This window comes from Pelobates fuscus, chromosome 9 (genome assembly GCF_036172605.1).
Source record: "Pelobates fuscus isolate aPelFus1 chromosome 9, aPelFus1.pri, whole genome shotgun sequence".
Lineage (NCBI taxonomy): Eukaryota > Metazoa > Chordata > Amphibia > Anura > Pelobatidae > Pelobates > Pelobates fuscus.
In genome coordinates, this window is record NC_086325.1 from 19,551,511 (window position 1) to 19,564,593 (window position 13,083).

Below are 13,083 nucleotides of genomic sequence, written 5' to 3' on the forward strand. Positions count from 1 at the left end.
CCGTAGCGTGACCGAGAGGCTCTGCGTCCGCGGTGCCGACCGGATTGATAGGAAGGTGCACACACACTGAGTGTGCACCTTCCTGTCAGTCCGGCCGGGTACAGGAAACAGAAACTCCTGTTCCGCGCGGAACAGGAGTTTCTGTTTCCTGTACCCGGCCGGACTGACAGGAAGGTGCACACTCAGTGTGTGTGCACCTTCCTATCAATCCGGTCGGCACCGCGGACGCAGAGCCTCTCGGTCTTGCTACGGGGAGGGGGTAAAAAGAGAGGGGGAGGGAGGAGTGGGTAGTTAAAAGAGAGAGGGGGGGGGGGAGTTAAAAGAGAGAGGGGGGGGGGAGTTAAAAGAGAGAGGGGGGGGGAGTTAAAAGAGAGAGGGGGGGGGGGAGTTAAAAGAGAGAGGGGGGGGGGAGTTAAAAGAGAGAGGGAGGGGGGGGTTAAAAGAGAGAGGGAGGGGGGGGTTAAAAGAGAGAGGGAGGGGGGGGTTAAAAGAGAGAGGGAGGGGGGGGTTAAAAGAGAGAGGGAGGGGGGGTTAAAAGAGAGAGGGAGGGGGGGTTAAAAGAGAGAGGGAGGGGGGGTTAAAAGAGAGAGGGGGGGTTAAAAGAGGGAGGGGGGGTTAAAAGAGAGGGGGGGTTAAGAGAGAGAGGGAGGGGGGGTAAAAAGAGAGAGGGAGGGGGGTAAAAAGAGAGAGGGAGGGGGGTAAGAAGAGAGAGGGAGGGGGGTAAGAAGAGAGAGGGAGGGGGGGTAAGAAGAGAGAGAGGGGGTAAGAAGGGAGGGGGGAGTAAGAAGAGGGGGAGGGGGAGTAAAAGAGGAAGGGGGGAGTAAGAAGAGGGGGGAGGGAGTAAGAAGAGGGGAGATTAAGAAGAGAGGGGGGAGAAAAGGGGGTAAGAAGAGGGGAGGGGGGAGTAAAAAGAGGAAGGGGGAGTAAGAAGAGGGGGAGGGGGTAAGAAGAGGGAGGAGTAAGAAGAGGTGGGAGTAAGAAGAGGGGGAGGGGGAGTAAGAAGATGGGGAGAGTAAGAAGGGGGAGTAAGGAGAGGGGGAGGGGGGAGTAAGAAGAGGGGAGAGTAAGAATGGGGGTAAGAAGAGCGGGAGGGGGAGTAAGAAGAGGGGGAGGGAGGAGTAAGAGGAGGGCAATTGCCCCCTCCCCTGTCCGCAGGCACCGTGCGGGCAGCCGGCAGGGGAGGGAGGAAGAGAGGACCCGGGAGCTCAGCCTGCAGCTCCTCTGGGTCCTTCTTGCGCGAGCACAGATCGTTGCCGCGGTTACCACGGCAACGTTACGGCTCTTGCAAGAGTAAACTCTAGCCCTGGAGCTACGGGCTAGAGTTCACTCTCAACACTGTGACCACCAGGTATTCCTGGTGGTCGCAGTGGTGAGAGTGAACTTTAGCCCCATAAACACACTGCCCCCACACCATACACATTCACACACTGCCCCCCATACACACACACTGCCCCCACACACACCATACACACACACTGCCCCCACACACACCATACACATTTACACACATTGCCTCACACACACACACACACATACACTGCCCACCCATACACACACAGCCCCCCATACTAACATTGCCACACACATACACAGCCCCCTCGTACACACATTGCCCCACACACCCTACACATTCACACACTACACCCCCTCACACACACTGAACCTTTCACACCGTCTGCACCCCTTACACATTGCACCACTGCTCCTATACCCTACTACAGCCTCATATCCCAGCAGACCCCAGGTAAGTTGTCAAACTGTTCTTAAACGGTTTGACTACTTACTCTGGGAGGGGGGCCCGGCCCTCCTGGCACCATAACGACTACACAGAGTAGTAGTGGTTATTGTGCATGGATTATTTCTTTAAATAATCTACGAGTGCCCCAGTAGCCAGCAAGCCAGCCAACCCACAGGCCAGCCAGCCCACAGGCTGGCCAGTAGACAGCCAGCCAGCCTACAGGCCACCAGTTAGGCTTAAAGCCAGCAACCCCACAGCCTGCCAACCGCAGCCAGCAAGCCACAGCCTGCCAGCCGCAGCCAGCAAGCCCACAGCCTGCCAGCCGCAGCCAGCAAGCCCACAGCCTGCCGGCAGTAGCCAGTAAGCCCACAGCCTGCCAGCAAGCCCACAGCCTGCCAGCCGCAGCCAGTAAGCCCACAGCCTTCCAGCAAGCCCACAGCCTGCCAGCCGCAGCCAGCAAGCCCACAGCCTGCCGGCAGTAGCCAGCAAGCCCACAGCCTGCCAGCAAGCCCTCAGCCTGCCAGCCGCAGCCAGTAAGCCCACAGCCTTCCAGCAAGCCCACAGACTGCCAGCCAGCAACAGTAATTAAGGTAAGAGGAGCCAACTTGGCCTAGGTATCAGCTATGTTGTGTTGCTATATTGTGAATAGGAACCAGAGTGTTGGCGAGACCCCCCTCCAGGCCCCATTAGACTCCATTGTAGTCTCTAATGGGACCTGGAGGAAATTCTTTCTAACACACTCTCTAAAGGACACTGAGATAGCCTCTGCTAGAATGCTCCCCCCTCCATGGCCCATTAGCCCTCAATTGTAGTCTCTACTGGGGCCTGGAGGCGACTGTTTCCAGCAGGGACACTGAGATGGCCTCTGTTAGAAAGACCCCCTTCCAAGCCTGTTAGACTCCATTGTAGTCTCTAATAGGGCCTGGAGGGGATTCTTTCTAACACACTCTCTAAAGGACACTGAGATAGCCTCTGCTAGAAAGACCCCCCTCCATGGCCCATTAGCCCTCAATTGTAGTCTCTACTGGGGCCTTGAAGGGATTATTGCACTTTTGTTCCTTGTGTCTAAAGATTGTGTAGGGTGTGGCTGGAGGCGGTGCATGGAGGCGGGACATGGGTGGCGCTTGCTGCGGAGTATGGGTGGGGCCTGTAAGGGGGCCCTTGATTTATTTTGCCCGGGGGCCCTGAGGGTTCTCAGTCCGCCCCTGCACTGTAGAACAGGGGTCAGCAACCTATGGCACGTGTGCCATGGGTGGTAATTTTGCACACACTCCAAGGGTTGCTAAAGACTAGCAGGCTCTGGCCTATCAGGAGTCCCAGTGGGACTTCAGATATTGGCTAGTGCAAACCGAGCACTCAATTTGCACATTGCAGCACTTAGAAGAAGCGATCTCAGAACACTTCCGCTCAGCACTTGTGTACGGAAATCCACACCATTGCAGTTATTCCAGCTCCTGCCCTTGACCTGTACCTGCCCAGCCCGTTGTCCACTAAACCCCAGGAAAACCACCCACACTGCTAGGTATACACAGAGCTGCAGAACAAGCCTCCCCCTCATACAAATGATACACAACACCACTGACAATCCACATACACACAATCCCAGAAGCAGACTCTCACATGCAATACTACCAGCAGCAAACACACCACCAAACACACAATGTGATATGGCATCCACACATAAATTCCCCAAGCAGCCCCCATTCACAGCCCACATTCACAGGTATCATAAATAATACCACAAACTACTCATGAACATATACAATATAACAGCCCACATACACACATATACAACGCTACAGAGCAACTGCACCACCCATAAATAACACAAGCACAATACCACTCAACCGGCACATCATGGGACTTTAAGATCTTTTTTGGAACAGTACTACTAAAAGGTTGCCTACCCCAGCTGTAGACAAGAATAGTAAAAGAATAGTCTCCGGTTTATATGTTGGAACGGTGCTGCATCTGGATTGCAGACTATAAATAACCAAATCAATCTTCTATTTAACATTGTAAGCATTCCTGTAATCACCCGCTGAAGGAGATCCCTCCTGTCTACCTCCACAATGTTTAGCCTGTTTTTTTTCTTCCAGGTCATTCATTGCAATGCTATCAGTGTGAATATGGAACCTGTCTAACACCATCTAAGACAACCTGTAATCTTCTGGATTCTTGCGTGACATATACCACCACAGTCAGTAAGGAATACATGTTTTCTGTTTTCTCAACATTTTATTACCTTATCAAGTATGGTGTGGAACTGCTGGGAATTGAATTCTTTCTCTGTGTTTCAGTTGGGATACCCATGAAGAAGAAAGGTTGTGTGAATCCTTTACAGTGTTTTGCAGAAGCCTCGTTTACATATCTTGGTGCAACTGTGACATCTACTCCTTCCTGCTGTATCACCAACCTCTGTAACTCTGCCGTCACCCCCAGACTGTCTGCTGTCACTGGAATAGCAGTCCTGGTTTCCTTGTGGTTGGCTAAACTATTCTGAGTTTGAGAAGATGTCCAATTTGTATTCAGAGGAACCCAGACAAAATGAAGCTCATCAAACCACAATCTTCCATCCCTTGCAGACCACTTAGGGTTACTCCAAGCATCTTTACTATTACAATGCTCTATAATGGTTCTAATGTCTGAAATAACCTGACCCACGTCCCTGGTAATGGGGCAAACCATTAAGCAACAGCATGCTCTCTTATCTAAGTCCCTGTAGGGCTCCGTTTAGCACTGGGTTGCCATTCTGTATCTTCTTTTATCCTAATTTTTTTAGGCTTTTTAGAATTTCTCTCCCATGAATAGTATCCCTTCCTTAATCACAACTGATCTTCCTAACATTTCTCTTCCATGCATAGTATCCCTTCCCTAATCACAACTGATCTTCCTAACATTTCTCTCCCATGCATAGTATCCCTTCCTTAATCACAACTGATCTTCCTAACATTTCTCTCCCATGCATAGTATCCCTTCCTTAATCACAACTGATCTTCCTAACATTTCTCTCCCAAGCATAGTATCCCCTCCTTAATCACAACTGATCTTCCTAACATTTCTCTTCCATGCATAGTATCCCTTCCTTAATCCCAACTGATCTTCCTAACATTTCTCTCCCATGCATAGTATCCCTTCCTTAATCACAACTGATCTTCCTAACATTTCTCTCCCATTCATACTATCCCTTCCTTAATCACAACTGATCTTCCTAACATTCTAGGCATCTCTGTATAATTACTATTCACTGCCTAGTCCCACACTTCCCATCATTTCAAAGGGACAAAGAGGGACACTTTAATTTTGGGGATGGTGGGGGGTGGGGTAGCCAGGAATGGGACTATCTGGAGACATTTTAGGTAACTTACTAATGCCAATTTATAGAGCTAAAATGTAATTTAGAAAAACAATGTGTCTTATTAGCACAGACTGATTTCTAAACACATTTATTGTAGTCACATTACTGGGAGTTTTATTGCTGTGGAGCTCTGTTATACACTCAGACACATTACTGGGAGTATTATTGCTGTGGAGCTCGGTTATACACTCAGACACACCAACAATACGGAGCTCCTAGAAATGAGGGATATTAGGATAGAAAAGAGTGACAGAGGGCCTAAAATAGGGACTGTTCCTCTTAAATAGGGACACTTGGGAGGTATGTTGTTTCATTTCTCCTTGGCTCTTCTCACATCTTTTTTCATTCCAGGAACTGGTCAGTTGGTGAAACAGATTTTAAACTTCTCTAGTCTTCTGTTTATAAAGTCTTCTGTTGATAAAGTATTTTGTTATAAAGACTCTTGTTTTTAACATTCTGTAAGCATATCCAATAGAGACAAATAAAAGTGTTTTTTGAGATTACTTCATTGTCTACTAATTGCTAATCTTACAAGCGAATATATTTAAGGAAACTGAGTAGAGTTTGTATCATGCATTTTACACAAAGCCACATCTAGACTACTTATTCCAGTAGTGCAGTATCACACTTGGACAAATGGGAACAGTTTTTATTGGGTATTTGATCTTGGACCTTTAGCCTGCAGACTACAGTACTCTTTCTGGTGTCTAAATGTGAATACGATTTAGGAAGGCTGCAGTGTCCAAGCCATTATTATTGCTATTAACCTCTTTGACAGAACATCACTTCCTTCTTAGGTTACGACAAGGCTGAGACAATTTACCAGATCCCTCATGGTTTCCTGGAAAAATAATGCTTTTGGACAGTACATGAAAAGTGCTGTAATATGTGTAATTTTGCACACTATGTCAATACATTTGAATAATCAAAGCAGTTCTACTAGAAGTGCTTAGTGACTGGACTTGCTCTTGGAGCACATTACATTGACAGACCACAGAACCAAGTCTGGCAATCCTTGGTGAGACTATGACAGAGTAATGTTAAATTACTGGGTATTAGCACTATTTATGGTGTTAATTTAACTTAACGTTGTGGGGAATTGGAATGGCAAAATTCAGGTTAAATAACAGATCTGCAGAAATTGTCAAAGTCTGTTTTAGTAAGAATGCTTTAGCCCATATTTTGACATTAAGAGACTGGGCAGTTGGACACGGGCACGGTTGGTATGAATGTAAGGCATACAGAGATGTGCAGAGAATGTAAGGCAGCCCAGGCAGCCACCTAGGGCAGTCTAGGAGAGGGAGCACAAAAACAAGCTCTAGTGGATTCACTTGGCAGAGTGGGCACTTAACCGCTCAGCAGGTTTATGATGACCTATTGAGCACTTATTAGTCGTCCCCCCTCACACATTTTTTTTATATAAGGACATTTAAAATAAACTTACATTGAATCCAACAGTGGGACAACTTCTTGGCTAGACTTTCCAAGCCCTGTCTGTCATCACGCCGCATCACTGGTTCCTCTTAAAGGAGACAAGCATTGTTGAACCTTTGGCCCATACATGGCGTGTGCTACAAAAGAACCAATCATCTTCTTCTGATAGAGAAGCACTGAATCCAATTCTTCTCTATTGGAAACAGTGAATGCTACATTGCCCATCCGAGTGATGTGTAGATTCATGAGGGTGAGATCAGCTAATTGAGAGCGCAACTCGCTGCTAAAGCCCATCCATTTCCCTAATCTTTGAGGAAGGGAAGGAAAAAGGGCTGCAAAGGAGGTAGGAGGTTGGGCAAGGGGAGGGCTGGGATTTACAAATAATTGCAAAGAAAAAATTCAAAACATAATGCCAGAAAAAGCATGCGCTCCAAATCCAAAAGGAAAGATTTATTCCACAAGGTACATAAACAAACAGGGGGAAACAAAAGCCAAAGAAACATCTTAAGTAAAGTACCGAACTTCACAAAAAGTTCAATAACAGTTTATTAAACAAAATAATGCAATTATCGGTGAGATAGCTCAAACCGTACCTGGAGATAACATGTAACAGAAAAAAAAAAAAGGTGAAAGAGAGTACTGAGAACGGACAACAGCTCAAATATCCTGCCCTTCGGTGGGTCCCGTTAAGATCTCAAGCTGGTTTTAGCTTATCTTGTGCCATCGAGAGAGCACTTCCTGTCAGACCTTCCAGTAACAGGAAACAGAAGCTCCTGTACTGCGTTCCGCTCAGCCACACTATATTGAGTGACTGTGCGCATCCTTCCTGCCAGGTCACTCGACACCTGTGCCGCTTTATGGATGGACTGGCCTGACTGAAAAGCGCATATGCCAGGACCATCCCAGCAGAGTGAATTACCCGGGACAGTCTCCAACTTGCCCGGACTGTTAGTAGGCAACTATACCATTAGCGATACAAAAATCATGACGTGAATGAGTTAATATTGACAGCTGTTAAGATAACTATAAATTACAAACATTGTGAACATTTAATTGCATTTACTTACCTCAAATAACTGTCTCAAGCAACATTGCATTTTGTACTTCTCAGAATCATGTATTTCATGCCCCTCTGTGTCTCTTTGCCCCCGCACCCTCAGCTCCTCTGTGTATATCTTTCTTCCCCTAGCTCCTCTGTGTCTCTTTGTCTCCCCACAGCCCCTATGGGTGTTTCCCTCCAGGCCCTCAGTGTCTCTTTGCCCACAGCCTCTCTGTATATCTCTTTCTCCCCAGCCCCTTTTGTGTGTCTTTCTCCCCTTCCTAACCACTCAGTGTGTCTCTTTTCCTCCGGCACCTTGTCTCTTTCTCCGTCTAGCCCCTTTGTGTCTCCCCTCCAGCCCCTGTCTCTTTTGCTCCTTCCATAGTCTTTCTCTTGTGCCCCTTCTTCAGCCCCTCTGTATGTCTCTTTCTCCCCCCAGCCCCTTTTGTGTGTCTCTTGGTGTTCCCCTTGCCCTCCAGACTCTGTCTTTCTGTTGCCCCCGCAGCCCCTGTCTGTCTCTGTTTCCATCCTCCAGCTCCTGTCTGCCTCTTTTACCCCCACCCAACTCTGCTTTGAGGTCTCCCCCTGTGTCAGATCACCTCCCTCTTGTAGTGTGCCTAAGCCACGTACTGAGGTAGAGGAGATTCTGTAACCTCTACTTGGTATGACAGGAAGCAGTTTAGCACTTTCAGTAAGCACTTCCTGCCAAACCAGGTAGAGGTTACAGAATCTCCTCTACCGTGGTCCGCAGCATGGTCACACTACATGCAGAAATGGCATGAGAATAGCACTGCCCCCTGCCTGTAACCAGGAGACTGTGCCCCCTAGGGCCAGTGCGCCTTAAGGCTAAGCTTTCTGCCAAAAAATGGGACATTTATGCATCTCAAGCGCTGGGACACATCGACGAAAACCGGGACTATCCCAGTAAAGCAAGGTCCTATTCACCCTGCCTATAGGGCATTCAAATTATCTCTACAGCCCCCCCCCCCTCCCCCCCAAACCCTGTAAAAAACTTTAAAACTTACCTGACATCAAGCACCGTGTGAAGCTCCTGACGTCACCCAGTTCTTGTGTGGTCCAATCAAAGCTTATCAGAGAGAAACCTGTGATGGACTGTTCTGGCAGCTAAAAAAAACATTCAATTAGCGGAGGGAGGAGGAGGGAGCACACAGTGGGAGAGAGAGGAAATCTATCTTGCCGTTGCAGGCGCTCGCTGACAACAGATGTTTTTTATGCACAGAATTGACATTAGGTAGCCTGGAACAGAGTTCTGGGCTCCATTGGTCATTGATGTTGCAGTAAAGTTGGTAAGCCAGTTGGTAAGAATTAATCTTGGTGTAACTGCAATGCCGACAAAGAAAAGGTCCATCAGGCTCTGAAAACAGATTTTGTTTGCTGTAATTATTACATTAAGTATTGCATATTATTTAGGCACATTTTTGTTAGTTCTTTTGACAAATAAGTTTATTGAACCATACAGCAATATTGTCAGTATTGGAGAGATACTAAGTATTACTGATGAATCCTTCTCACATATAATTTATAGTTTTCAACAGCGTGCAAGGTGCCTTGACCGTCCTCAAACAAAATTAAGTGAAAATGGGTGTATTGGGCATGTGGAGATTGAAGGGTTATTTACTCATCCTCTTCTGTATTTTGTAGTCCATTCACCCTCCTTTGATTGATATCAGAGCAGCAGTAGATGTTATATAGTGTGCATCACTAGATGTTATATAGTGTGCTGTCGCTGCTCTAGATGCAAGGCATTTTCTGTGTGAGAGGCTGTTAGTGGCCAGATGGGCAGTAATCCCTTTCTCTTCCTGTCCAACCTCACACAGAGACACTGGAGGAACTGGGACAGCAATGTGTTTTAAGCATACCTGGGGACACAGGCGAAGGACTCTGGTATATATACCCCCTCATCAGCCGACCTAAGTTCCAAAAAGAAGGAATCCAGAACATTCCATTTGTCAAAACACATAGTTAACAGGTGCACAACAAAAACAAACATAGCCATTAGGGATGTGCATGTGCAAATAATTTGGTTCTGTTCGGCAATTTTGGACTTCGGGACTTCGGCAATAACCTAAACCCTACCCCTACACCTAACCATACCCTAACCCTTACCCCGTCATCATTCACGTAATTTTCCCTCCCTCTCTTGTTTTGCCACGTTTCAGAAATCCGAAGAACTTTGGCACTTCGGCAATTCGGCAATTTGGCAATTTGGTTCGGCACTACAGAAATTCGGCACTTTGGCAATTCGGCACTTTGGAGATTCGGAAGCATCCGAATTGCCCGAAATTCGGTCCAAATTCACATTCTGCCCGAAACGAATTGCACATGTCTAATAACCGGTACATATTCCACATATCTACCATACCCTGAGGACACCTCCCTAGAATGCAGAAAGCTTGTTTTTCACATTTGGTACCATTCCAACGTTTGTGCAGGCATACAGTGAGGGAAAAAAGTATTTGATCCCCTGCTGATTTTGAACATTTGTCCACTGACAAAGAAATGATCAGTCTATAATTTTAATGATAGGTGTAATTTAGCAGTGAGAGACAGAATAACAAAAAAAAAAATCCAGAAAAACATATGTCAAAAAAGTCAAATTTTTAATAGCCCCTACCTGCTGGCCATGGGTGGAGGTTGGGGACACACGCCATGTGGCACGGGGGACCTATGCCAGGTCTCCGTTTATGGGATAAGCAACTGGGCAGCAATAGGAATTAGCGACAGACAAACGGTTGCTCGCCGTTTAGTAGACGTGCCCTTGCCTACAGCATGGCGTGTGGGAACATCAAATAGGTAAACCTTCCTAAATTGATACCCTTAACTATTAGAAATCCCACAAGTATATTCATTTAGGGAGTTATCTGCTAAACGGCTGCAAAATACAGAGGGCGGATTGCAGAATTTTATTTGTTCAAATAAAATTCGGAACCAAAAATAATGGACAAATTTGATCCGAACTGAGCAGCATGATCGACTATATTCGGAAAATTATATTCATCCTAATTCATTCAAACAAACCAAAAATATCTGCTGTGCCAATGTCTAGTTATTTTTCGTCACCTGGTCAACTTTATGTCATATATCTCTAACCTGTTGTAAAGGACACGTATATTCCTGTAGCTCTGTGTAGTGGCTACAGATTAGATTAGTAATGCACACTTAGGGTAAGCAGGGACGTTTTTAATATTGATTGGACCCTGGGCAAACATTTGCCTGGGCCCCCTGGATCCTGGCCCCCCACATCCCGGGCATGCAATCACAACCTCAACTCCCACTAAGCGGCAGAACTAATGTATAGAGTGCCCTGTTGCAAGAATATTTTTCAGGCCTTCCCTGTATCGCAAGAGGGAAGAAAAGAGAAATCCCCATCTTTCATATAAGTCATGCGATGCTATGACAGCTGGGGATCTACTATCCTTGCAGGGTTGTATTTGTGAGCAGTGTTTGTGCATTTGAAGGTAAGCATGTTTTTGTATAGAGTGTATGTGTGCATGTGTGCATGTAGGGGTGTATTTGTATGTACTGTTACCATTGGAATGCAGTGGTGTACTTGTGTGTAGTGTTTACGTTTGAATGCAGAGGTGTGTGTTTGTCTGTAGTGTTGGCTTTTAAATGCAGGCGTGCTTTTGTCTGTAGAGTTGATGTTTGTATATAATTTTAGCGTTTTAATCCAGGGGTGTGTTTGTATGTAATGTTTGCATTTGCATGCATGGGTGTGTTTGTATGTAGTGTTGTCTTTTAAATGCATGCAATGTACATTTGTGTGTAGTATTGGTATTTCAGCAAAGGGGTTTGTGTATATGTAATGTTTGTATGTGCATGGGTGTGTTTCCATGTTCTGATTTCTGGGATGTATGTACATACATATTACCACATATAAACATACACATTACCACGCAGATACACACATAAACACCTTGACACATACTGGCATATACACACATACACAGATACACACCCTTTGGCACACAGATACATGCACTTTGATACACACACCGACATACACACACTGGTACAGCCACACTGAGACACACACACACACATCGACACAGATATGTGCACACTCAGATACACACATACACAGGTACACATGCAGGGGTGTATTTGTGTACAGTGCTAGTGATGGAATGTAGGAGTGTATTTGTGTGCAGTGCTAGCGATGGAATGTAGGAGTGTATTTGTGTGCAGTGTTGGCATTAAAATGCTGGGATGTATGCATTACCACTCACTCAGAAGGACACTTACACACCGACACATACATACACACAGGTAAACATACACACTGACCCACAAGTACACATACACAGGTATACATACACACAGCCAGATACACACACTGACATAAACGCAGCCAGATACACACACACACAGCCAGATACACACACTGACATAAACACAGCCAGATACACACACACACACAGCCAGCTACACACACTGACATAAACACAGCCAGATACGCACACACACACAGCCAGATACACACACTGACATAAACACAGCCAGATACTAACACACACACACACAGCCAGATACACACACTGACAAACACAGCCAGATACACACACACACACTGACATAAACACAGCCAGATACACACACTGACAAACACAGCCAGACACACACACACACACACTGACATAAACACAGCCAGATACGCACACACACACACACTGACATAAACACAGCCAGATACACACACTGACAAACACAGCCAGACACACACACACACACTGACATAAACACAGCCAGATACACACACAGACATAAACACAGCCAGATACACACACTGACATAAACACAGCCACACACACATATATAAGTGTCAATTTACATATTTTAATCTCTGCCCTCTAGCAGCTTCTGGATAGCAACTCCCAACAACCTTGGCCAATATAATGCCTCGACTCTGTTCTTACATAGTTAAAATAAATATTTGTCAATGTTTTATTTATATTTAATAGGGCACTGTCAGGTTCATATACAAATTTTTAACATGTAGTTGTCACCAGTGTGTTTTTATTACAAACACCCACACATGGGTGTTTGTAATGTCTGATGAATTCAAGTGAAATCAGAAATTACAAACAGAAAACTAAATATTTAGCCACCCTCCTGTCTCCTCACCTTTTGGGTACAGTGGGGTGGCTTCGCTGGGGTCCAGTGGGAGCTTGCTGGCCCTGGCTGATGGGAGTCTGCATTCAGCTGCCCCAGTCCCTCTCCTCAACAATGCTTGCATTCCCTGTGTGGTGTGTGCCCCCTCCCCAGTGGCACCGAGAAGGAAGTGATCTGTTCTTACTGGGAGGAGGCAATCTGACCTCACTTCATCCCAGCATGCCCGGGGAACAAAGAGACTCACAGGGCAGTGTGTGAGATGGGGGCTAGCAGTGAGTATGTAGTCAGCCACCCCCCATAATACAGGGCCCCAGTCCGGAGCAGTATTAAAGGGCCGGGGCCCCTGATTATCTCAGGTGCTGCAGGGGGCACATGGGGCAG

The 13,083-nt window shown here is 46.4% G+C and overlaps 1 protein-coding gene across 1 annotated transcript in view; it reads left to right on the forward strand.

Moving 5' to 3' along the window:
- The window catches only part of LOC134572450 (sperm acrosome membrane-associated protein 4-like), a 715,452-nt gene extending 711,196 nt beyond the window's left edge, over nt 1–4,256 (forward strand). The window contains exon 3 of the mRNA XM_063431429.1: nt 4,039–4,256. Within this exon, the coding sequence (XP_063287499.1) occupies nt 4,039–4,241 (203 nt within the window). The 3' untranslated portion in view covers nt 4,242–4,256. The remainder of the gene's footprint in view (nt 1–4,038) is intronic.
- Nucleotides 4,257–13,083: the final 8,827 nt, after the last annotated feature.